At 40.0% G+C, this 25,135-nt stretch overlaps 1 protein-coding gene across 2 annotated transcripts in view; it reads right to left on the minus strand.

The window, feature by feature from the left end:
• The window catches only part of RETREG1 (reticulophagy regulator 1), a 64,904-nt gene extending 44,724 nt beyond the window's left edge, over positions 1–20,180 (minus strand). The window contains exons 1-4 of one of the 2 annotated variants that reach the window (XM_063400322.1): positions 19,545–20,180; positions 5,673–5,779; positions 5,463–5,495; positions 3,898–3,928 (exon numbers count right to left, since the gene is read on the minus strand). In XM_063400322.1, the coding sequence (XP_063256392.1) occupies positions 3,898–3,928; positions 5,463–5,495; positions 5,673–5,779; positions 19,545–20,128 (755 nt within the window). In that variant the 5' untranslated portion in view covers positions 20,129–20,180. The remainder of the gene's footprint in view (positions 1–3,897; positions 3,929–5,462; positions 5,496–5,672; positions 5,780–19,544) is intronic. The other variant, XM_063400332.1, reaches the window with a different exon arrangement.
• Positions 20,181–25,135: the final 4,955 nt, after the last annotated feature.

Here is a 25,135-nt window from a genome sequence, read left to right on the forward strand (position 1 = left end):
ATTTCACTATAAAACTCATCAGAAATCAGTGCCACCATTTATGAAACATCCTACTGTGATAGTGACTGACTGATACTAATTTTCAAAACCAGAATCATGTAACAAAAAGGTAGGGCAGGAAACAAGTCTGTTCGAATAATTTTTGGTACTTTCTATCTACATCTGTTTTGATAAACCAAACTGTGTGTGGCAACTCTGTCAGGCACTAGAACTGGTCAGTTCTGCAGTTAAATCATTAAAATAGCTCTCAGCACATTTTTGGCAGATGCCAACTAGCACTTGCCAGAACAATCCAAAGGAGTTTCAAAGTTGGCACAGGCCAGAAATCCTTTCCTGCCTGCACACAGCCATTCTGCACGGACCTTAAGGCAATTACAAACAATGGATGCACGGCTGTAGGGCCATGATGCCAAAGAAAAATCATGCACACATTTAATTTATTAGGATAGACATTGTTTAGGATAGGAGTTGTCTCTCACTGCAAGTATCACAGGTCTACCACACTGTTTCTTGCTAAGTTAGTCAAGAGCAGGTGATTCTCTGCTGGGTATGGGGCTGCACTTGGCACGTCTTGCTCATGTATGATAACATGAAAACAGTTTTTCATATCCAATTTTGAGTAAAATGAAAGGAAACCATGCATCCAGCCTCAACATCTTACAGTTCTTTCAGTTTCAACACAAGCAACAGGCACATTTATACTAGCATTCAGAAAAATAAAAACCCACCCACAGTGCAAACAAATGCAAAGTCTTTATGTGAACGTATAAAAGCTATAAATGAAAGGCTGGGTGCAACAGCTGAAATTTCATTTATGTTAAACAGTGTCTCTTAAAGCTGCCTTCAGGCAGAGGACTGTGAAGTGTCTAAAGCAACATCTGTTTTTAGGGAAGGTATGCAAGAGCCAGAGAACTACAAACCACTAAACACTCATCTCTGCTCTGGGCAAACTGTCCTGAAAACTAACAAAGGACATGCATGCCAATCCTAATGGCAGCTGTAAAGGACATCATCACAAACCTTCTGTCCTTTCAAAAAGTGAAACTGCTTTTAGATGAACACTGATGTCCATAAAAAATCTCCTGGATTTCTGACAAGGCTTTCATCAAATGCTTTTATGGAGCCTGAGAAGCCATGAGAAATAAGAGGAATTATTCTGGTAAAGACAGAGACCAGTTGCAAAAACCAGCAGAATTTAATCAAGTATCACATGATTTCTTGCAAAAAGGCAGATGAAATGTGAAGAAGTTCAAAGAGAAAAAGCCCCCAAAACTCTTAAAGTCACATGGGTTGATCTTTACTACTCAGGACATTACCTTGAAGTGATTATATATCCATGAAGACATCATCTCAGAGCTCAGCAGAGGCTGAAAAAACCCCAGTCATGTGTTGGGATTTATTATGAAGAGAGAGACAATGTATAGTCCAAGGATCTCCATGAATGCTGAATGATATTTGTAATTCTGTCCCCCCAAGAAAAAGGAGGACAGAAATGGAAGAAAAATGCAGAAAAGCACAATGAAGACATCAAAACTCAGAGGACCTCTATTTTAGGAACAATTAAGCAGTCATGAACTGAAGAGAATAGGACAGGACAGAAGTTTACAAAAGTCAAAGCTTTCTGGAGAATACTAATAGAGAGTAATGCTCAGTTATTTCTTCCAACAAGAAAAAAAGCAGGAAGAGCTTACAAACCATTATAGAGCAGCAAACAAACAGAAGACTGTTCACAAAGCACGTGGTTCAGCCGTGGATCTCCGTGCTACAGGATGAAGCCAACAGCAGAAGTTTGTGAGAACAAAAGCAAGGAGACAAATTCACAAAAGGTCCACCTAGAACAGCTCGGGGTGGGGGTAGGGTTCAGCTGGAAGTAGCAGGGAAAGTACACCATGAGAACCTTGCAAGCTTGTCCTGCTTTAATGCAGGACATTACTCAAGGTCATGTTTCTCCTGGCTGGATCCCTTCAGAGAGCAGATGCTGGGCTAGATGGACACATACAATGCTTGTATTATATTGCCCAAGGGCATGAGCTATGGTGAGCTCATCAAATCCTCTTTTCCACTTTCTGCATTGTCTCCCCACAGAACAGCAAATCAAGCCCAGGATTCTGAACAACTGAAAACCTGAATCCAAGAAAGTACTATTGGTAGCATTTTCATTAAAATCAATTATTCTGGTTTGGGGACCTGACGAACTGGAGAATAAGAGGAAAATAAAAAAGTATCAGACTCCAGAATTATTTTTCATGGAAACAAAAGGCAGTCAAAAACCTGTATTTCTTTTCACTTCACAAGAAATTTTGCTTTCTTTGCCTCCCTCTTCTCAAATGTAAACAGACAGGTAAAGTCAGATTCAAAACCTTGAAAGGTAGTAAATTTTATGTAAATTTCTCTTGCAAAGAACAGGTGGAAGAAATGAAACATAAATCACACTAATCTACTGTGCCACAGCAATAGCTTCTCAAATAAAATTTTTGAAGCACTGCCACTACACAGATACAAGGAGTAGCATCAGCTATGGTAAAAAAAGCGCATTTTACTCTGCTCATTTAATGAACTAAGCTGTCATCAATTCTATATCACTTCTTTCATGCTTATAGGAAAGTCTGAAGATATTTCATACCTATGGAAGTTTAGAGGTATGAAACTGAACAGGAGCTGCACATCTGAACTGCTTTCTGTAATTGCTATGACCCTGGTATCTGTCTCTAGAAAGAGAACAAAACCTGGCATCTTCCCTTTTCCAACACTGCATTACTGTTTCTTCAGTGTCAGGCTATAATAAATAGTGTACCAGTGGATATATTTTCAAATTATGTCAAATATGTAATAAATCCTGGTGGTCTCTGTAAAAGCCTTAAATGCCTTAAATACACAACCTTTTGTTCTGAAATGGATTATCTGCAAATTGTTTAGACACTGATTAACCTGCTGCTGTGGTTAAGGAATGATGCTCCCCAATCCAGTGATCCCACTGAAACACTCCAAACCATACACTGCTCACTTACTCCCCCATCAGCCCTTCCCCTGTGGAGGGCTTGGCAGGAGAACTGGAGACACAAAAGGTAAAGATCATGGATTGAAACAAGAACAATTTATGGGAAACAGCAGCGAGAAAGAACAACAAACAGTAACAGCAACAATATCAGAGTGTACATGCCAGGTGAATGATTCACACCTCATGCATAAACCCCAACCACAAGTGACCTTGCTGCCACACTGCACAACCTGGAAGGGATTCCTTCCCCCAGCCCCGGAAAATGAGGAGAGGTGGTACAGAATAACCTCTGGGTCCTGGCCATGCCTCTTCTGGCTACTGCAAAAATTAACCTTGTCCTGGCTGGAACCAGGACAACTGCCAACAAATTAGATAAATTATATACTCTACCATGACATAAACATTTGCCTAAGACAGGTCAATGGGAAGTCAACAAGCTTCAGAATTATTAATTTCTATTCATATGGATATCAACTAATATTTATTGGCAAATATAATGATCAATTACTTGTGTTGATTTAAAGAGAAACCCTAGCAAGCTTACCTACTTCTAATCAGCAGCACAGTATAATGATGTTCTAAAAGTTACCTCCTTGACCAACACAGTATTATTCTGCTTTTCAAAGAAAGCACTAATTCCCAGAAAACAAAAAACATGATAATCTTGGTGTAAGAAAAAGCATTTCTAGAAATATTCTGATATGTTACTCTATACTTTAATACAAATGAAAGCAGATGAAAGAATTTATTAAAATTATCAACAAGCAGTAATAAACTTAGAAAATATTTTAAGATCAAAATAATTCAGCAATTTATTAGAGGAAAACAGAATTTTAAAACGCTTCCAGGTCAACTATCAAAAGTAATAAATAACCATGCATTAAAAATAAAATACCTACTTGCCAGTGATGGTCCTCCAAAGCTGTGCACCTGCAATTGTAGGAATGTAAGATGAAACACAATGCACTAAATCAGAAATTCTTATTTTTATTCATAGAGCATGTTCAGAATTGGGACAAAATATCCAGGAATTCTCTGTACCAGTCAAACAGGAATGCTGTATTATCTTACACTAACCATTCTTGAATTGTTTTCTGTCAAGTTGACATACAGTTAAAATCATACATGGAAAAAGTCAGGATCTTCAGAAACGGCTACATTTCCACATGGAAGGATGTCACAAAGACAATAAACAACGTAACTTTTACATCAACATACCCTTTACTTCTATACACTGATAACCACTCCACATTCCTCATGAATCTGTAAGAGTCTTGCCATCTAGTGGCTGGCTGGAAGTGTGAAGCAGCTACACAGATACGTTACACTGGGAAGATTTTTTTCTGCTTTTTGGAGTGGCACTTCATTGATTTCTATTCATTACTACAAGGTTCTTGCAGTATTACTTTGAGAGTCTGATTTTTCTTGAACTCTGTCTACTGTCTATTGCATTAAAGGCAATAGTAAAACAGATGAGTTTACTACAGTAAATAATTATTCTATAAGCTAAGAAAGAGAGGTCTCCCTAGCCTCACCTCTAAAATGAATGCTTAAATAATCAAACAAACATGAGTGTGGTACATCTTGGATTTGATCACTACAAAAATATTAATTACAGGTACGAGTGAATTTACCTAAATCATTGCCTCCCAGCTGGCAAGGTGTTCGATGGTGGTGGTGGTTTATAGAGCACAAAGCATAAAAAACCCAAATTCTGCTTAGCTTTATAAGCGGGCCTCTGGGCTTGTAATACTCAAGCAGGAAACAGAATGGTAACCAAGAGTCCCAGAAAAGGGAATGACAGTAAATGATACTTTAGAAAAGGTAGCAAATACCTGCTGTAACTTAGCAAGGAACAATGGGCTTTGGCAGTCAGGAATTATATGTCAGTCCATCACAGAGGAATACCATGCTTCTCTGACACCTATTTCCTGCTTTTGTACTATGTTCAGATGTTTTTTCAAACTTTGCGTGGGATTTAACAACAAACGAAGGCAAAATAAGAATGTTGAAAAAAAAAAAACTTCATGGCAATGAAAATTAAAACTTAGGACGAGCATTCTGTCAAAGAATTTTCAAGATGATAATGAAGTACAGGACAGAAATTGAAAAAAAAAACAACCCTAAAACACCAGACCAGCCAACAAACTCCAAATCTCTTTCAAAATTGGTTGTATTGGCTGTATTGGTTGTAAGACTTTATACACACTGGAACCAAAATGCTACACAAAGTAAAAGAGAATGCTGCTCACTTATTATTTCAACTGTGCTAAGATAGGTATTTTCTCTATTTACAAATTTCTCTGATTTACATTCGATGTCCCAAAATTTCCAAAATTTACATGATTAATGTCAGAAGAAGTATGAATGTTTAGAAAAACTTTGTATTTTAGCAAAGAATGCATTTTCAGACCTAGCAGTTAAGAAACAAGAATTACTGTCCACTCATAACAATTGCACTCACCTAAATGATGAAGCAAGACTCCTAATGCGCTTCCTATAAAAATTTCAAAAGCTTCATTGAAAATGGCAATAGACCATCACAGATGTACTATCATTCTTTAAAATCAGCTGATACTTTTACAGTAATCATAATATTGACATGGCTGTAGGAATGAACTAGCATGCTCCAAACTGCAGGTGTTTAAGCATAGAACTCTATCAGTACACTTACCTTTTATCTTTGAGAATATCAAATCCTTCATTATCTGAAGAATTAACACTCCAAGTATTATAAGGGAAGTCAGATGATACACTCTCCAAGGGGTCAATGCAACAAACCTAGGATGTCAAGAAGAAATAACTGTTGGACACTTTAAAACTCATTGGAAGCATGCAAAAACTGGCAGCTGCTACTAATACTGAAAACAAATACGAAGAAATAGACTCAGACTGCAATAATTTAATTCAGTTGCTCCCCACAATCTTTCCATGAGAAGAAAATATTGAGATCTCCAAGCATGGCATTTAAAGATACAAAGATTAAACACTGAGTTTGTAGTACATTTTTATCCATACTTTTATTTAAGCACAGAGAAAATAAAGAAAACAAAATATTTTAATTATTGCACAGAAAATACTACTTTTAATTTAACTGTGGTTTCATTAAAATTAATTGTCTTGGCACAATGCACAAAAAAAGGCTAAGAATTTTCTTTTCTGTTTCCTACAGAACCTATGCTTAAGCAAGATTTTTATACAAATCATTCTTTCAAACACAAAGATAAGGTAAATCTATATCACAGCATAGCACTTGTCTTCATAACAAGCTTTCATGAATTTTAATTACATAATTTTTAGAGCATGTCTAGTCAAGTCAAACAGACTCAGAAAGTATGAATTATACTCTAATGCACTGCTGACTTTGCCATCCAGGTGTGTTTAGAGATTAGCTCTCCTATCTGTTTTACTGGCAAACATCCAAACTCACAAAAAAAGAGTGTGCAGTAAAAATTATTAAAATTCAACTAAAGAAATAAAAAAGCTGAAGTATTTTAAGAGCTGATTTTGAGTACTTTAAATCAGAGATCTGAACAGAAATAGTGAACAAGTTAATTTTTCAAAGTAAAAGCAATTCACTTCAAAAAGTTGAGGTGAGCCAAACCCAGTAAGAAGCCACTGTCCAAGGCACTGGATCCAATGAGAATAGCAACAGAAACAAAATCATACAAAGCTGGGATGTTTTCAAGAATCCTCTCAGATATGAAAATGGGGCAGCTGGCTACCCTGTTTCTGCTGCAGAGCCTTTCTGCAAGAAAGAGGGGGAAGGGGAGTGAAAATAGTAGCAAACATGGCCACTGCAGGAAGCCAAGAGGCACCCTTTGAGCACACTTGGGTTTTTTAGAAAGAAAATTGACTTCACAATATTTCTAACAAGCTCAGGACACACTGCTGTAGTAGCAACCTGCTCCAGTATTCCCTGAAAACCTCAAAGACTGCATTAAAGAAAATGTTCATGCTGCTAATTTTCACATTTAACACTAACACATAACACCAACCACCCTGAGAAGACCAGTGCATGAATTCCAATATAAACACATAAGCTCACTCTGAAGATTTTATCCAAATATAAAGGGTTTTTATATTTGTAGAGAATTTGAATTATAAGATTTTTCTATAAAATAAATGTACAAAATCAGCACCTTTATATAACTTAGCCAGCTGAAGAAAACCAACAGAGAAGTGCAGAGAAAAACGATTACAAGGTAACCTTGTATCAGAACTTAATCAGAACTTCCCAACCATATCCCAATATATCAAAACTGGTAACAGCTTTGCATCATGCTGTCCTACTATCTTCCTTGGTAATATTATTCAGCATTAAAAATCTTTGATTGTGTTTAAGTGTTAAGTTCCACTGCTTGGAAGGCTTTGTTTAGCCTACTCAATTTATTGATAATGGGCTGGGAGGAGAGATGTGATGCTGTATAAAAAAATCAAATGAAGAATTTTTCATCCAACTTCTAGGCAGCAGAAACTTATAACAAATGCAGACCTTTAAATTGTTTGGGCTTAATACCATGTCTATTCTATATGGTCTTCATGGTGCTTGTGCATGAATGTTTACAGAATCACACAGAATGCCCTGATTTAGCAATTACCATTGGTCACTCTTTGATGGTCTCAAATACACACATCAATACCAAGATTTATATACAAGTGTGTGCATGTGTACATACACACACCTTACTAGCTTTTCAAGGTAAGATCAGATGCTTACTGAGAAGGCTTTGTATAGCTTTCAAAAATGCACAGAACATGTTTGACCTACTTTATGCTCTCAACTAAACCATACTGTTAGTTTCACTGCAATCACAGCTGTCACCTGCTGTTAAAAACAATTGCACTAATGCGGACTAGGATTAGCCAACAAGGATTAACCAGGTAGCATCCTCTCTGAAGGATGCTTCCAAGTCATGTCATTCCACCTTCTCAATGCTGCAGTCTCTCTGCTCCAGTGTTTGAGGAAAAAAACTGTAATCTAGCTGAAGCAGCTAATGTAGCCACCAAACAAGGACTCTTCACTTATTTAGAGAGCTTTGAATTGTTCTGACTGAACTTCCCATGCCTTAACATTATTAGCTCTTTACCTAGACTGTGATGTTTGCACAAAAGACAATCCCTTGTAAATTCACTCACAGCCAGCTTGTGTCAGCCCTCAGGTGCCAGAGCAACACAGATTAGGAAACTGTTTGTGAGCCATATGTCAGAGATCTGTGTCCTTGAAGCCCTTCCTGGTGAAAAGCTGCTGAGGTCCCCTTGTACTTTTTTGGCATATATCTATTGTAAGCTTACCAAAAGGTTAGTTCAAAATGCTGGGATCTGAAAAACACTATGCTACCACTGTCAGGATTCAAAATTCTTCTAGGAATTATCAACATGATATATAGCAACCAGACTAACAGTTTCTGTGGTTAGGGCATTTCCCCCCATTCTTTTTAAAGAAAAATAACAGACTTTACTCTTAAAAATTTCTAACACACGTATCTGACTAGAATGAAAGGCTCCAGAATGACATCTTCATATACTGCACTCCTTCTGTTTTGTAGAAGAACGCTACATAGGAAAAACTTCCTGACCATGCTCTCTTTTTTAAGCAATAAACAAAACAGACTGAAGTTCAAATAGTTTAATTTCTTCTCAAGTGGTGTGGAAGTAAAAACCATTACTAGAGACATAACCAAGGTTTGTTCCACCCTTGAATTCTACAGTATGTTTTATGCAGTGAATGTTTTTTGGGGGGAAGGGGGGAGTTAAGAAAGCAAAGGTTAAAACAACGTACAGAATTACGCACTCCAGATATCTACTTCAGCAGTTACCAGGACAGCTTGCACACCAAGGGGATGAGAAATTCTGCTGTAGGCAGTGCAAGACTGTAAAAAACCCCAGTCATGAGGTGCCCAGGACTCAGTCCCTGTCACTGGCTGAAACAGGCACTCCCTGCAGAGGGAAGGCCCTCACTCAGACAGGGTGGGATGCAGGCCTGACCTGGCCTTGAGGCTGCAAGAAATGCCTGCCCCCTGCACTGATGGTAACAGCGGCCTCACTGTGAAGGATGTCCTCTGGTCCAGGGCACTCAAGGGGAAGAGCTACTGGAGGTGCTAAGCAGGTGGCAGACTGCTATGGAGCAGGACTTTCAGAAGGTGAATTGTGTAAGAACCCAATGTGTTCCAACTGGAGCTCATTTGAGCAAGCCCGACTAGCTGACCTCCAGCTGTCCCTCCAACCTACGTTCTTCTACATAGGAAGAATGCAAACGCGATGGAGCCAAGCCTGCCACTCAACGGCTCTGTGGAAGATTGAGAAATGATTTTTTGTGAAATGAAATACGAGTGATATCAGTCAATAATTAAGCAGTGGTTGTGCACAAAGGTTGTGGGATTTCCAGCTTTGATGGCTGTGAAGACAAAACCCTGAGCAATCTGATCTGAATTAAGGACTGATCTTATTTTGAGCTACAAGTCAGACTAGAGACGTCATGAAGCCCCTACCAACCTGAATGGTATTTTCATTCTGTGACTATTTTAGGCTATTAGAAGTGGTTGGCAAATATTTTTCAGTAAGATGCTGACCTTAGAACTTAAAGGCACAACAGTGTCCATTTCTGGGCCTGGTTATACTGCAGCTGTACTGAAACGATTCTAAATTGCACAAGAATCAAAACTTGACATCTTCCACAATTAAAAGTGGAAATTCTTCAACTGCATGATGATGAACCTAAAGATAGAAAAGTAGCCTAAGGTATCTTCTCCTTCTTGTCTTTTCTCCAGTTCTTTATGGCATGGGATGGTCATTGTCAGTGCTGTCAATTTGTTGTATCAAAAAGCAGCTATCTCACAGTGCACCAGAACTGTCCCAGAGCACCTGGGACAATTAACTGCACAAACCGGATTGTACAAAGTTATTCAAGTGTCATAAGCCAGCTAAGAAATTCTGAAGGTTAACAATACCATAAAATATTACAGTCAGTAAACATAATAACTTATAGGGCATGACAAAAGCTATTTTTAATTGTATCATGAGATACAGGGAAAGCACAGACCTACCACCTTGTTTTAAATGTTAAATAAATCACTTTGATTCTTTCATTTCAGCTGTCAAGGTTTTGGGTTATTTACAACACATTCAAGAACTATGAATGAGTTGCACTTTGTAAACACAAAACATAAGAAAACATTTAATCAAAATTAAATTATTTAGACAGCAGCCAGCGCTAGTTATTTTTGGAAAGCCTTAGCAGGTACATTTTTAATAACTATCTTTCCTTAGATGAATTCCAGAGATAATCACATAAATAAATGAAAGTTGTCAATAGCTTTGCTTCACTATCAGCTTCTATGACACATTTATTGGCTGCATAGGTGACTTGTGGACTTCAGTTCTGTGTTCCACAAACTCTTATTTTCATCTTAAAACCACAGGCCAAACTCTTCAGAGTAATTCTGTGGAGTTCTAAAGAGTACAGGTTGGTATATAACTGTTTCCTCATAAAATGTTTAGGTGAAAATCTTTCAGCCAGAGCCTTCCACAGAATGGGTCTTCTTCCAATTGACACTGGTAAGCAAGCACAGCCTATGAATAAACGACACAGAGAATGGCCCTCCTCTGTGGACAGGAAGTTTTTCTAGTGCATTTTGAGAATACTGAACTGCTAATTTCAAAGCCATGTGTACTTTGCTCTTCCAGGGGACCACCCAGCACTGTTTCAGACAAACCTCTACAGTGAAGGCATTTGGGTAAGGAAAAGATGTGGCAATAGCTGTTTCCTGGTGGTCACTGTTTCCTGCTTGGAGCTGAATGCAGACCATTCTTTCCATGATTACTGCTGGAGTGATCAACACCTGTCTGGTTGCAATAAATTCTGGTGACTGTCTCAAGCAAGAGTTCTGGGGAAGGGGAAGAGGGCTTGTTTTCTTCTAATTACAACATGAAGTACACTCACTGCCTGAACAACATTTTCAAAATACATGGTAAAGGTAGTATCAGAAAGCTTGTATCCTTATTGATCACCGGGTCAATAATTTTGTTTACCCTCCTGTGAATCAAGAATGAAAAAATATATATTCAACTCAACAGGTAATTTAATGCTTAAACTCTAACTGAAAAACCATTCCAAAAGCAGGTTTGCAAATCCTGGTTTTATGTCTAATTAATTTACAACTTTTATGTCAATTGCTCCTCTGTGTAAATGATTTTCATACTAAGCCTCTGTAAATATCAAAATGCTGTATCTACAAATATGGAAATCCAAGACTTGAGTATTCAAAACACTGGAAGTCAGAAGTCAGGTATTTTTTCTATTGTTCCTTTAGTACATCTTATGGTATAACATCAGCTGGCAATTAAGGCTGCTCACTTTTCTCCTGTCCTGGTGAGATGGAAAGAATGGAAAGAAATAAAAGCCGGGGCTTAAGAACGCTTTAATAATTGAAATAAAGTTAGTAAGAGTAACAATAATAAATGAAATGTCATACAACAAAAAGAGAGAGGAATAAAATCCAAGAAAGACCAGTGATGCACAATACCACTGCTCATCACCGCTGACCAGTGCTCAGCCCAGGCTGATCAGTGATGGGCAGCTCCTGGCCAGCTCCTCCCAGGTTGTGTTCTGGGCATGACATACTGTGGTTTGGAATATCCCTTTGGCCACTTCAGTTCAGCTGTCCTGGCTGTGCTCCTTCCTGGCTTCTTGTGCACCTGCTCACTGGCAGAGCATGGAAAAGTGGTAAGTCCTTGGCTTGGGGTAAGCACTGCTCAGCAACAACTGCAACATCAGTGTGTTATCAATTTTGTTCTCATATTGAATCCAAAATACAGCACTGCAACACTGTACCAGGAAGAAAAATAGTTTCATCCCAGCCAAAACCAAGACACCTGGTCTTGAGCCAAAGTATTTAGGTACCTGTTCAAGAATTATAGTGCAAAAACCCCTTCCCAATTCTCACACAAAAAGTGTACATTTTCACTTAAGGTATAGTAAGTTATGCACACTTTTTTTTTTTTTGGTAGAATCTCTTTACAGAATAGAATTTGGTACAATATTATAATATTTATATGATACTTAACTGTCAACCTGTGTGTCTGAAAAATACACAAAAACTGGTACAGCAGACTCTGTGTTGAAGAGAGGGAATTACGTGTAAAAACCCCAATCTGTGTATGTGCTGTCAAAGATTTTAGAAGGAACAAAGACTTGAATTCAGTCTAAAAAACCTCCCCACCCTTTCAAAAAGCATAATTTGTTGAATGAAATAATTTCAAAAGCATTTACTCCACATCTTATGTCAATTACAATTTGTACCCCAGCATTCTGGGTGCCTGGCATCTTGAACTTAGAAAGCTGTATATCTGTTTAACTGAAAACCTGCAAAATATTGTAATAGAATGCTTCTGAAAAACATGACATTAAAAATGTTTTAGATCATATCTAATTTAGTGGAGAAAAACTTTCCATAAAGACATAAATTAGAAATAAGTACCATTTTTCACTTCAAGTTTTTCTCTGAGTTCCATCCAAAAACTTAGGTGTTTGAGATATTTCAAACAGAGTAAAATGAAGGACTGAAAAGCAGTTGATTTGTAACCTATGTGTCAGCTAGCAAAGAGTGTCCCATTGGATAGCACCCAGAAATTTAAAAATTCTATCATTAGGTACATAAAAATAAACAAATAATTTTAAAAAACCAAACTCGAGCAGAAAAGGCATGCTTATTATTCTAAAACTTGCATCTATTTCTTTTTAATTATTTCTTTGTTAAGACAAAGAGAACTCAGGCATCAACCTTTTATTCAAAGGGCTTATTTGTCAGGTTTCATTGAAAAGATTAGGATCGTATTTATTCAGCCAGAAAGCACAAACCAAATCAGGATTTTTTTAGAAAACCTTTCAGAACTTACCAGGAAAAAAAATCGTTGAATAATAAATAAACCTCTTGTCCTAAGAAACAGACTCCCAGAAATGTAAATTAGTGTTACTTTGACAGCCCTCTGTAGAAGGAGTGGTTCTATGGAAGGTCTGTGCACAGGTTTCAGGACAAAAGCAAAGATCGCTGGACAATGCTAACTTAACACATAGGACAGGAATTCAAATTGTGTAGTTTCTCTACCCCAGCTCAAGAAACCAGCTCTTAGACTTAAAAATACATCTAAATAAACCAAAAAATAGTATAAGTCTCTAAGAAAAAACACTCATCATTCCATTTAATGCTTTGCATTTAATCACCAAAGATAAATGTGCTTATAAACTGGTACATTTGGAAGTATATTGGTGGTCTGGGAGATAGAATCAAGTTAATAATTTCACATTGCAAAATTATCTCACACTGTTTGCAAGGAAACCTCTTGAGGAATGCAGCAGTTAGAATCATGTTTCAATTTCTGTGCTTTTGGATCAGATTTTCTGCAACCTGTTGCATTCAGACAGGCACATAAAAAACAATTGACAAGGAGAAAGTTTAAATGACCTAAACTATACACCTTCTGAGTCCACCATGACATCTAATTCTACTGTTATATCAGTGAAAACAGGGTATGATATTTCCATGGGAGTTAAAATTATTTTAATTTAAACACATAACATCAAATAACCTTGCTTGCTTTGTTTTTGCAGACAAATGCCCAGATGACCTTAATTAACCTGTGCTCTGGCAAAGTACAGAAGAAATCTTAATCCCATTTTCTCATACAGTAGCAGCAGTTTGAGCAGTAGCACCTCTACCGTGCTGCTCTAAATCTCCTTTTCTTTAATGCTCTCATTAGTCCTGTAACATCTACCATGGAGCCTGGCATATCCCCCTAAAACGTCCATTGTTCTCAAAATTCTACTTACTGTTTGAAAGGTCTCATTATTTTGAGGCAATACACAAAGAAAACATAATTTCTCTCTTGAAACAACTAGACACACCAGCACATGTACATTTCAGAAAGACAGAATAAACACAAGCCATGCTGCAATTAATTTCTATTCTCCTCTGTTCTGAATTTCCATCTTCCATAAAATTCTCATCCCAGATTTGATCCTAAAATATTCAGCTTTTCCTCAATTACCCCACTTGATTTATTTTCTGACTGAACCTGATCTCATTTTATTGGTTGAAAAATGCTGTCAGCTGTCCAGGTTTTTATGTAACACCGTTTGGCTCTCAAACAATGTCAATTTTCATTCCTGTAAACTAATCTCTCAGCCAAAAGTATGTAAACTGTCACTAAAAAGCTGTTAATGGCTTTTAATTATTTTTGCTAACTAAATCAAATGAATTTAACTTTCTGTTCCACTTTTCTACCTCCACAGCCTTTAAAAGTTTTCATAATTTGTACTGGAAAAAGTGAACATAGGCCTAAAACTGCCTGGGTAAAAACAAATAGACCCTAATATTGTATCACAGCTTGTGCTGAGGTTGGAATTTTAGCTTTACTTGAGGAAGAGTGTTTTATAATTCCACCTTCTAGGAAGCAAAAAACAACAAGCCACAAACATTTTTTTAAGCTTGAAGAAATATCAGCAATTTTCTGTACTATAGCTAGGTGTAAGAAAATAAATCTCAATACCAATAAGTCACAAAGACTTAGCAAAAGGCAGCAAATTAAATGTTAGGACTTTCAGAGTAGAAGAAACAAAAAGCAACCATATATGAAACCCATTCACGTGAATGCACAGTCAATTTCAAAACTGTCTATGCCAGAATTTTTTCTCCTCTTTTCTGATAATGAATGTATTATCATTACAAAAGAATAATGTCAATATTTAACCTACTCTTCTATTCCTACATGAGTGATTACAGACAAAGTCTTACTAGAATTTAAGGCAGGAGAATTTGCTTGTGTGCTATCCTGATACTTTGGATTTCAGGAAAGTAATCCCAAAACAGCTATGAATGTAGCTCTAAGATTTCCTGTAACAAAGCCAAAGACCAAAGTTTCCCACATTCAAAACCATATTTAGCATCTGGGTGCTATAAGTAAAAATCCATATGCGTTCCCTTGACTTGGAAGATATTACAGATTTGATGAAGTGATCTGAAGACCAGCATCCTACAAACTGGCCTCAGAATATCAGTACCCTGCCTTACTCCAACTCACTTAATTTTCATGTATTTTTATTTATGTTTTGATTTCAAAGATTTCTTTTATTCCAGTTCTCACTTGATTTGCCATTTTGTCACCAAGCATGTCCTGAGTAGCTCCCCTAGACTACACTTCAAGTGATAGCCACAGTCAGCACCGATAGTGAACAAAAATGTACAGTCCACAAATATATAAAACAGGGCTGCTGCATGTCTTAAAGGACAGTTTCCTTCTTGTAACAAAGAATAAAAATGCAGGCATACATTGTGCATGCACACTGCTCTCTAAATGGGCAGAAATTTTGCTTTATAGGCAAGGATTGAAGTACAGCAGGGGTAGCATTTACAAGTTGTGTGCAAATACAGGAAAGAAATGCTTGGCTTAGTACTGCTTTCTGACACTGAAAGAATAAATGCATGAAAAGTACTTTGAGATCTCTTCATGCTATACTTTATCAATGCCAAGCAGAGACTTCAAGTAAGAAACACTTTAAGAACAAATCTTTAAGTGAACTGGATACTTTAAACCAAAACAAACACATCAATAACTCCTATAACAAGCTGGATACTTAAAAACAAAACACACCAAGCCTCTAAACTCTGCATGTGTGTTTTTTACTAACATTTAAAGATTATATTTTCTGTCTGGAAAATGCACAGTCTTTACCTGATGCAATGCACACAGTCAATTCAGATACAAGCCATACTGTTTTCCCTCTTGTTTCTCTCAACAATGGAAAATATTCACTAGATCTGAGACCAAACAAAAACAAAAAATATGAGTATGGATGGTGACAAAAGACTATTTTTAATGGCAAATTAGGCCTGCGCACCTGTCTAGATCAAGGACTGACACTTGTATTTTACAGTTGGTCAGTTACTTTGTTGAGCCTGTACAATAACATCATAGCATTGTTAAAAACAGAGCTGCAGTAACATGGAAATATTCATTCTGAGGTCAGAAGGCATATTAAAATCCTCAAAGAAAAATGTGGATTTGGGCTGGTGAAGAGAATAACAAATAGGGTAATGCAATAAATTCATTCCACAAGGAGATGGGAAAAGAGAAAAGATCTATTACATCTTCATATTTCTGATGCCTCCCTTCATGAAAAATCCTGGGGAAATCAGGAAATTGTGCAACTGGTGAACAGATGCAACTGGTGTATATAGGGATGACCTTGCAGACATGAATGTACTTAGGTTTGAAACATTTACCTGCAGATAGAAAACACATATTTGAAATAGATATCTGCAAACTACAAAACACACAGAACAGTACAGAATTACTGAAAATAAACTTGTTCCTCTGACCTTACAGAAATTTAAAATTACAGACTGGGAGAACAAAAAGCTGCCACTATTCCCTCTATTCCAGATACACAGAGAATAATAATTAGGATAGAATGCTAGCTTTAAAATCAAGGATTGAATGTTAATATTTAGCTAAGATTAAACCTAAGACTGAAAGTTATCAGTCAACAGCCTAAAACTTAGAACACCTGGAGTGAACTTCTGGCACCAGCAGTGTTTCTCTGTTTGTGGGCCAATCACTTACTTTTTCAGTACAACAGGTGTAAAACAGGGGGGAAAAACCAACCTTGTTTTCCTGTGTTATTTTTTACTTCAGTCTGCAAACTATATACAGTACAAGAATCTAAATCATATTTCAGATGGTTAGGTGCAAAATAATACATATATTTAACCCTTGTTCATTTTAAAGATTTTTCAGTCAGGTTCATTTGGGGCAAGAGGCTTAAAGCTGTTCATAGTGAAAAAATAAGTGAGGTGGTAACTGAAAAATGCTTTTTCAGTAGCCAGATTTGTGTCTACTTTTACTGCTTTCTTATTAGAGAGTCCACAATAAATCAAGGAAATCAGAATTAAGTTAATAAATTTCTTGTACTTACAAGAACACTATTTTAGCAGTAGTCATCAAAAATGCATTTATATACAGTACAATGGCTAAAAGATTTTTAACACAAAAGAGCCTATAATAGAATATATTTTAAAAAAATATCCTATGACACCAGAAAAACAGTTCGCTCCCAGCAGCTTCAACTGCAACAGTTTACACACGAAGTATTTTGATGGGTGTACATACAAGAACTAAATTAACCGTGAGGGAAAACAGCCCCAACAAAATTAAATGGATGGGAGGAAGGACCTGGTGTTGTTTTTCCAAAATTCAGAAAACTGTAAAATAAAACCTCACCTCCCCTTTCTCTCTCTTCCACCAACAGCTGCTGCTGTTATAGTGGGAGAAGTCTCCCAGAGTTCTCAACTCCGAGATATCCTGATTAGAGGCTGCAGGCACTGGGAGTCCCTCTATGGGGCAGGGACACTTGTAGGCACACGACAAAGAAAGAAGAGGCACAGGAAGCAGCAACTAGGAAATGTTCCTTCTACCTATAGGCTCCAGCCAGCACAAAGCCCTGTTGGGAGAGACCTCACAGGCAGCAGGGCTGGATGTTCCCAGTTCTGAAGCAGCAGCCGCTGTCTGAGTCATCACAAACCCGGCTGACCAGCTGGACCTCAAACAAGAAAAGGAGAAGCAGCAAACACACTGTGCTGCAAACACTCATGATTCCAATACCAAACAGGGAAATGTGACCTTAGATTTAAATAACTGTTTAATTTTCAGAGTGTCAGATTTCATGGGTTTGCTAACAAGATCTTTCCTGATCTTCTCAAACCACAGAAGTTTACTGGTCATCATTCCTGCTTCTACACATTTTCTAGCTCATCTACACCTCTCCAAAGTCCCTGGCACTAGGACAGCGAGCTTCCTTCTGAGGTACAATGCCACCAAATAAAAATGAGCAATTCATGCCCTGACTTTTGCTGTTCCGACTCATCTTGAAAGTAACAAAGTAGAGTGAGCTATGAATTTTGAAAAAATAACTTCAAATACTGGTCACATACCAAGTTGCCAGTAAGACTACCACAGGAGACTTCCTACAGGCATTGAATAATGCAGGCATTGTGTACTTTGCTTTTGATCAAATCTGCCAAAATAATAGCCAACGAGTTGCCCAGCAGGTATTATTCCTTGAGACATGGATATGTATTCTCCTAGATGTCATCCCTGAAAATTTTATCAGAGCCACGTTGAAAAGAAATATAAAGCATTATGACTCTCCCAAATGGCTGAAAGAACAGGTGACCACTGAAGTATGCAGAAAATGAGAGCAAAACCATGTAACTTTCTCAATGAAAGGATTTACCATGGATACCTAGGAGCAAGATGGATAATAAAAATCAACCTAAATCAGACGTCACGCACACTCTGCTCCTGGGATCAAAGAGGATAAAATGATTTTGAAAATATTTGCAGAGATTTTCTTGTGTAGCACAAAGCTCCAGAAAGTTTTCTTTCTGTGACTTGGATCTCATGTTTAAACATCACACTGTTAGGGTTATAGAGAACCAAGAGGAGTTTGCTATTAATCAACTGCACTGCTTGTTTCCCTCTTATTCACTTAAGGAAAGGAGGCAGTTCTAGCCACAGGAAAGGAAACACTATTCAGATGTAAGAACCTTTGCAGTATTATTAGACAGTGAACTAATTTATAAATCGCTCTACATGATCAAGCAGGCATACAACAACATTTTAGATCAGAAAGCAAAAATCATAGGCAACGGCCAAACTTAAGATCACGGGAAAGCCCTGAAGAAGTTTCACATAAAGACAACTTTTTTCCTACAGAAATTAATAGAAGAGACATGGCAAACACAACAATGAACACATCCCAATGCTAATCTCTGGGGTTTATTCAACTGAACTGTCTCCGACTACAAAAAGCTTAGTCCAAAAAGAGAACTGGTGCACTGCAGTAACATTCCGGCTGTGCCCACTTCACAAAGACTCCACTAAGTAGGCCACCAATTTGGAAAAGCACATATATCCAAAGTGAACTCTGAAGCACCGGCCCAGGGCATCAGCACAGCACTACCGATGGGCTCGGGAGCTGATTTCAGCCGGTTTCAAAACTCTGCACAGAAATGCGGGCCCGCGGCTCATCTGGGCTTTGACAATCTGACTTCTCGGCGGGTGCCCTGCAGCCGCCCTGCCCAGCTTCCAGCTGAGATTCCTTCTCCTCATCACCATCAGCATGGCGCTGTGGGGTACGGGGGCAGAGGGGGTGTGTGCGAGGCCGGGGCAGGCACCGCCGGTGGAAGGACCCGGCCGGGCACATGCCCTCAGCGCCAGGGCCACGGCCGGACCGAGCGGCGGCTGGGGGCGGGGAACGCCGTGGCGCAGGTGAAGGGAAAAGCGGGACCTTCCTTCGCCGGGGCGCGGGTCAGGGAAGAGCGCTCGGGAGAGGAGGGCAGGGGGCAAAGGCAGCTCCCGGGGGCCGAGGGACGCGCGGGGCGGAGGGAGGAGACGCCCGGCTCGGGCGGGGCGGCGCGGGCCGGGCGGAGGCTTCCCCATCCCGGGGGCGGTCCCGACCCCGGCGCCCACCCCGGCCCGGCCGGCTCACCAGAAGAGCAGGTTGGCGCAGACGAAGCCGCCCAGGCTGCGGAGGGGCCGCTCCCAGCTCAGCGCCGCCACGATGCAGCAGCCCACGGCCAGCCCCGTCTCTCCCAGCACCGCCGCCGCCCCGGGCCCGCCTGGCACCTCCGTCGGCTCCGTCTCCCCGGGCGCCGCCGCGCCGCGCTCCTGCGGGGCCTCCGCTTGGCGGGGCTGCGCGGGCACCGCCGCGCTCGCCATGGCTCGGTGCGGCCGCCGGGCTGCGGCTCGGCCGAGCGGAGCTGGAGCCGGAGCTGAGGCCAGGCCGGGGCGGCGGAGGCGGGCCCGGGGCGGGGCGCGGCGCTGCCCCCGCGTTCCCCCGCACCCGCCGCCGCGCAGGTGCCGCGGGGGCGGTGCCGGCGGGCGGGGCGGGGGAGGCGCCGGGAGCGGCGGGCCCGAGGCTGCCGGCCCTGGCGGGAGCTTCCCCGGACTGCGGGAGAGACCGCCGGGAGCACTCCGGTTCCCTGCCGGGGGAAAGCTGGGTGCACAGTTGCCTTCTAGATTTGGGAAGGTGGAGCCCTCCCGAAGGTGTTGCCAGTGAGACTCGTCCTTCATCTCCTCCTCGCGTGTATGTGCCACGGCCAAGCACAGGTGGAGCACGTCCAGAGGAGGCCACCAAGTTCATAAGAGCTCTGGAGCACCTCCCCTACGAAGAGAGGTTGAGGAAGTCGGGGCTGTTCAGCCTGGATAAGAGGAGTTTGTGTGCAGACCTCACAGCAACCTTCCTGTGTCCGAAGGGAGCCTACAGGGAAGCTGGAGAGGGACTTGTCAGGAACTACAGTGATAGGACATGGAGTTCAAATTGAAAGAGGAGAAACTTAGGTTAGACATTAGGAAGAAAATCTTCACTGTGCAGGTGGGTAGGCACTGGAACAGGCTACCCAGGGGCATTGTGGATGCCCATCCCTGGCAGCATTCAAAGCCTTGAGCAGCTTGGTCTAGTGGGAGCTATCCCTGCCCATGGCAGGGGAGGTGAGACTAGATGATCTTTAAGGTCTATTCCAACTCCTTGATATTCTGTGGTTCTATGATAACATTCCCAAAAATCCTAAAAAAACCCAAATGGAAGTAAGTTGCCTTTGTCATAATGCTGGAAGCTTCTAAGACCACAAAGGAGCCTTATGGGAATTTGATGGCTTACATCTGCATCTTAAGTATCCAGGAAACACACCTAAAATCTATACCGTGCCGTCCTGTCATCCGCCCTTCTGCCTATCTGGCCAGCCCCAGGCTCCAGATGGGCGTGTGGCTCTGTGTTCGAGCTGGTGATGTGTGTAGTAGCTGATGTGACTGCTGGGAATCTGAATTCTGGGGAGCATGCCTGGCGAGAAGTGTCACTCGAGCATCTGTTGCTGAATAACAAGAGCCAAAAATTGGAATCGTTGAAGATATTTCACAGGATAAAGTGTGTAAAATAAAATAATTTTTACTGCAAGAGCAAGAATAATAATTTTGAATTGGGAATTGACAACTGTTTCAAGCTTGAGTTACTCCATTAGAATGTTTTTTGATGGGAAAAGGAGTCACGCTGACTTGAAGGTCAACATGTCTTTTTTTTTTTTTTTTTTCTCTGAGGTAAAAGAAGACAAAATTACAGCATTAAGTTGTAACATTGGCTGTGGATTGCAGGTCTCCTCTGTGTTTTCACCAAATAGCCTTGGAAAGGAGTTACTCTATTTTTCTTATTCCACATGCCCTCTCTAGCACCTGAGAGGAAACATACAGAATGTTATTCTATGTAGGCAATTAACATTTTTCTAAAGGACATTTTAGTTTTATGCTGATTAGTTATATTTCTATGCTCTTGTGTCTAAAAACCCGGAGCCATGCAGACCTACCTGAATAATAAGCCCAGCTAAAATGTGATGAAGTGTTGTCTCTGAAAGTCTGAGAGAGCAAAAGGAAAGAGACAGGCTCCTCTAGTAACCTGAAACACATAGAAAAGACAGGGAAGTATTTGCAGCAAGGGTGGAGAAATACTTTGTTCTCTTGCTTCAGTTTTGTGCTGATGAATGAAAATTTTTCTTTAAAAGGCTTGGTCAAAACAGGGTGTTCTCCGTGTGCTGGAAAGCAGGCAGCTGTCTCCTGTGTGTGCAAGCAGCTGCTCACAGGTAATGAGCACTCCTCCTGCTGTCACTTGAGCATCTCATGCTTTCCTAGGCTGAGTAGTAGTAGTTTGCTTCCCTGGTTTTGAGAGAGGCAGCAGAGGGAATCGTAACAGGAAATCTTAGCGATCCACAGGAGTAAAACCAGCCTTTTTGCAAGGAAAAGGAGACAGAGAGGTGGGCATAAATGAGAGAGTTTCTCCTATACTCACCCTTTTTCCAGGTCACTGCAGGATGCCGAGCTGCTGCTCTAGTGAACGCTGCCCCTAACTTGCAAAAACCATCCCCAGTTTAGCCAGAGGCAATTTGCTTTCCCTTGCTAGCATTCAGTTATTTCAGCAATGTGGGCAGTCCTATCCAGCATCCAAATCTAGCTATCTCCAAACAGTTAATAGGTAAGCCTGGGAAGGAGTCAGATGTTCCTCATGCCCTTTTAAAGTGACCATGGGATAATAAGACTCAGAAAGCACCTTGGAGTTAGAATGATAAATTTTGGGTTTAACCAGCTGTAGGATTATATCCCGCACTCCCAAGGATTATGACCATGGCAGGTTTAAGGCAATCCTCCCTTACCAATATTCCACTTCTTTTTTTGAACATTTGAGAGTGATTGTATGTCCCCCCTGCCCCAAGTTTTTACTCTCTGTGATCCTCCCTTCAGTCTCTGGTGTTCAAAAATTCTCCCCTCTCCTCAGAAAAGGGGGGATGGAATCGGGGGGTGGGAAGGATGAGGTGGGGTTTCAGTGGAAAGGGTAGACTACAATTAAGGGAACTCTTTTGGATTTTGACTAAACTTGCATCCATTCTAGATTACTCCTCTGATGTCATGTCATATACCATGAAGAATATGAACAGAAATTGATGAGAAGCTCTTCCCGAGTAAGTTTTGTAATTTAGCTAATGGAAAAAAAGAATGCTTGGTGGATGCCAGTTCTTCTTTTTTCATTGTTGCTTTTTCCTTAGCTTGGTTTATATGAATGATTTTACTGAAAGCACTCTGCTATAAACATTATTGTAACAGAAGAAATGGATGCTTCATTCCCAGCCATTGAAAGTTTAGATGTCTTTTTCAGAAATAAAATAGTAGTAAATAGGTTGGCTTTGATCTTCCTGTACTTTGATGTTTTGCCTGCCAGGGTTTAAAAGGTTTGTGTGCATTTTGAGTTTGGGATGGGAAAAATAAGGACTAGCAACCAATGAGCAGTTGGATGTGTGAGCTGTAATACACATAATTAGGTTAGGGACTGCAGGTCTGGTGCTGGGGACTACAGTGTAAATGATGGATGAAAGCCAAGGAGAAAGCTTTGTAAGTGGTTGTTTCAAAGGAGTTTTCAAGTATAAAAGTATTCTAATGCTTCTGAAATATGTTTAAAAATGCTGATGTCATCATAGAGTAAGTATTGAATTCAGTTGAGAATTCCAACTCAAAATGGAATTAATTTCCCTCCCTTTTCTTTTTTGTCTAAGCTTGTTTTCCATTGGTTTCACCACGGCATCACAAACTAGGTTAGTTTGGAAGGAACGCCTGCAAGAAATTTGGTCTGACCTTTCTCCCCACATACACAGTATCCTGTTACTTGGCTGTGGCATGTTGCTCTGTGTCATGCCCAGATTAGCTCTGAGCATCTCTGAGGGCTAGAGATTCTGCAAAGCACTCTGGGCAACCTGTTTGAACATTTGACCACACTCATTGCCAAGAGTATTTTCTTGTTATCTATTCAAAATTTCTTATTTCACCCATTTCCCCTAATTTGATTCTGCACCTCGTAGGAAAGGGCTCTGTCCTCATCCATTCTATAACCACACATCAGGTACTCTGTAAGTAGATCCCTGTTAACCTCTGTCCTCCAGAGTGAGTGAACCTGACTGTCCCAGCCTTTCCTTCTGTGGCATCAGCTGTGTGCCACTGACCTTCCAGGGGCATGCCAGACTCCTTCCAGTGTGTCAGTGTCTGTCTTGAGTTGTCCCAGACTGCACAAAGTATTTCATATGTTGTTTCACAAATGTAGAAGGAGGGGAAGAATTGCTTCCCTTGTCCTGTTAGTGACCTATAATTAGTGCAGGATTATTGACTCTTTGCCCAGTCATACCCATGGCACTTCCTTACTTTTCTCTGCTTTGAGGCTGAGGAATTGTGTCTTAGTCACTCTTACCATTGCAGCACTCTTGTGTGTTACTTGCTCTTAATAAGGTATGACTTTGAACATCCATCTTCCCTTTTCCTGATTTTTTTCAGTTCTATAACTGAAATAAGATTTTTCAACACAACATAACTTTCTCGTGTGGTTCTGCTCACCTAGACTAGAACTGTCTCTGCATTTGTTTGAAGTAGGAACAGATCATAGCTTTGAATAGTTTCATAACACTGCACCATGATTTGCTCTTGTAATAATTTCTAAGGACTGGTTTTCTTTTTTTTTTTCTGTAACTAATGAAACATCACCACTTTGTCCCTAAGTGCTGATGTTCACTTCAGAGCCTGCTGTACAGCTCATTCTGGTATTGGGCTTCCCTCCTCTCACCTCACCCACCTCACTTTATCTACGTGGAATTTATTTGCCATTTCGATGGAAAACTGTTCAGTTTGGTAAAGTCATGCAGGGTTTTTTTAGTCTGCCGTTATCCTGACTTTCCTGAATAACTTGATGTCATCACTAAACTCTGAGCTTGCTCTTCATAATTTTCCAGTTCACTTTTCAATAGGTTAAAGATCTTAGAGCCTCTCCCAAACCTCAGGAATGATCTCCCTCCTTTGTTTGGAATGAATTGTTTGCTCCTACTGTCTGTTCCTGGTCTTCTAGCCAATTACTTATCCACTTCAGGACTTCTTATGTGGATACATAGCTTCCTTTTTAAGCCTTAGGTGATGAACTTTGCCAAATGCCTTTTTGAAATCCAGGTAAACCAGACTGCCCTCATTCAGAGATCTATCAGAGATCTCTGAATTCAGAGAACTTCAACAGGCTTCTAGGGCAGAGCTTTATTAATCAGAACCTGTGCTGTCTCTTCTCAGTAGATCATATTTCTTCAGGTGTCCACTTGTATACTTTATTATAATATTGAGTATTTAACATTAAAAGTTTTAGTTGCCTAGATCCCTCAAAACTTTAAATACTGGTGTTGTAGGTGACATATGTGCCATGCACTTTTAAGTAATCCTATTTAGTCCTGAAGCTTCATGCATGCTTTTATGGAATTTCTCCTGTGTCTTTTCACTAAAGTCTGATAGCTTTACTGTTACTGTTGAAGTTACTGTTGAAGTGTAGAATAACTTTCCAATTAATAATTGGCAGACAGCCGTTTGAAACGACATTCTAAGCTCTTTGTTCTTTTATTTAACTGTAATATAATATTTAACTATGGAACAGGAGTGCATTAAGTGTTGTCCTGTGAGATGAAAAATACAATTGGGACTGTGACATGTCTTTAAAGTGTTGTATGTACGAGTCTGTGCATT

The sequence above is a fragment of the Prinia subflava genome, chromosome 1, assembly GCF_021018805.1.
Source record: "Prinia subflava isolate CZ2003 ecotype Zambia chromosome 1, Cam_Psub_1.2, whole genome shotgun sequence".
In the NCBI taxonomy this organism is placed as follows: domain Eukaryota; kingdom Metazoa; phylum Chordata; class Aves; order Passeriformes; family Cisticolidae; genus Prinia; species Prinia subflava.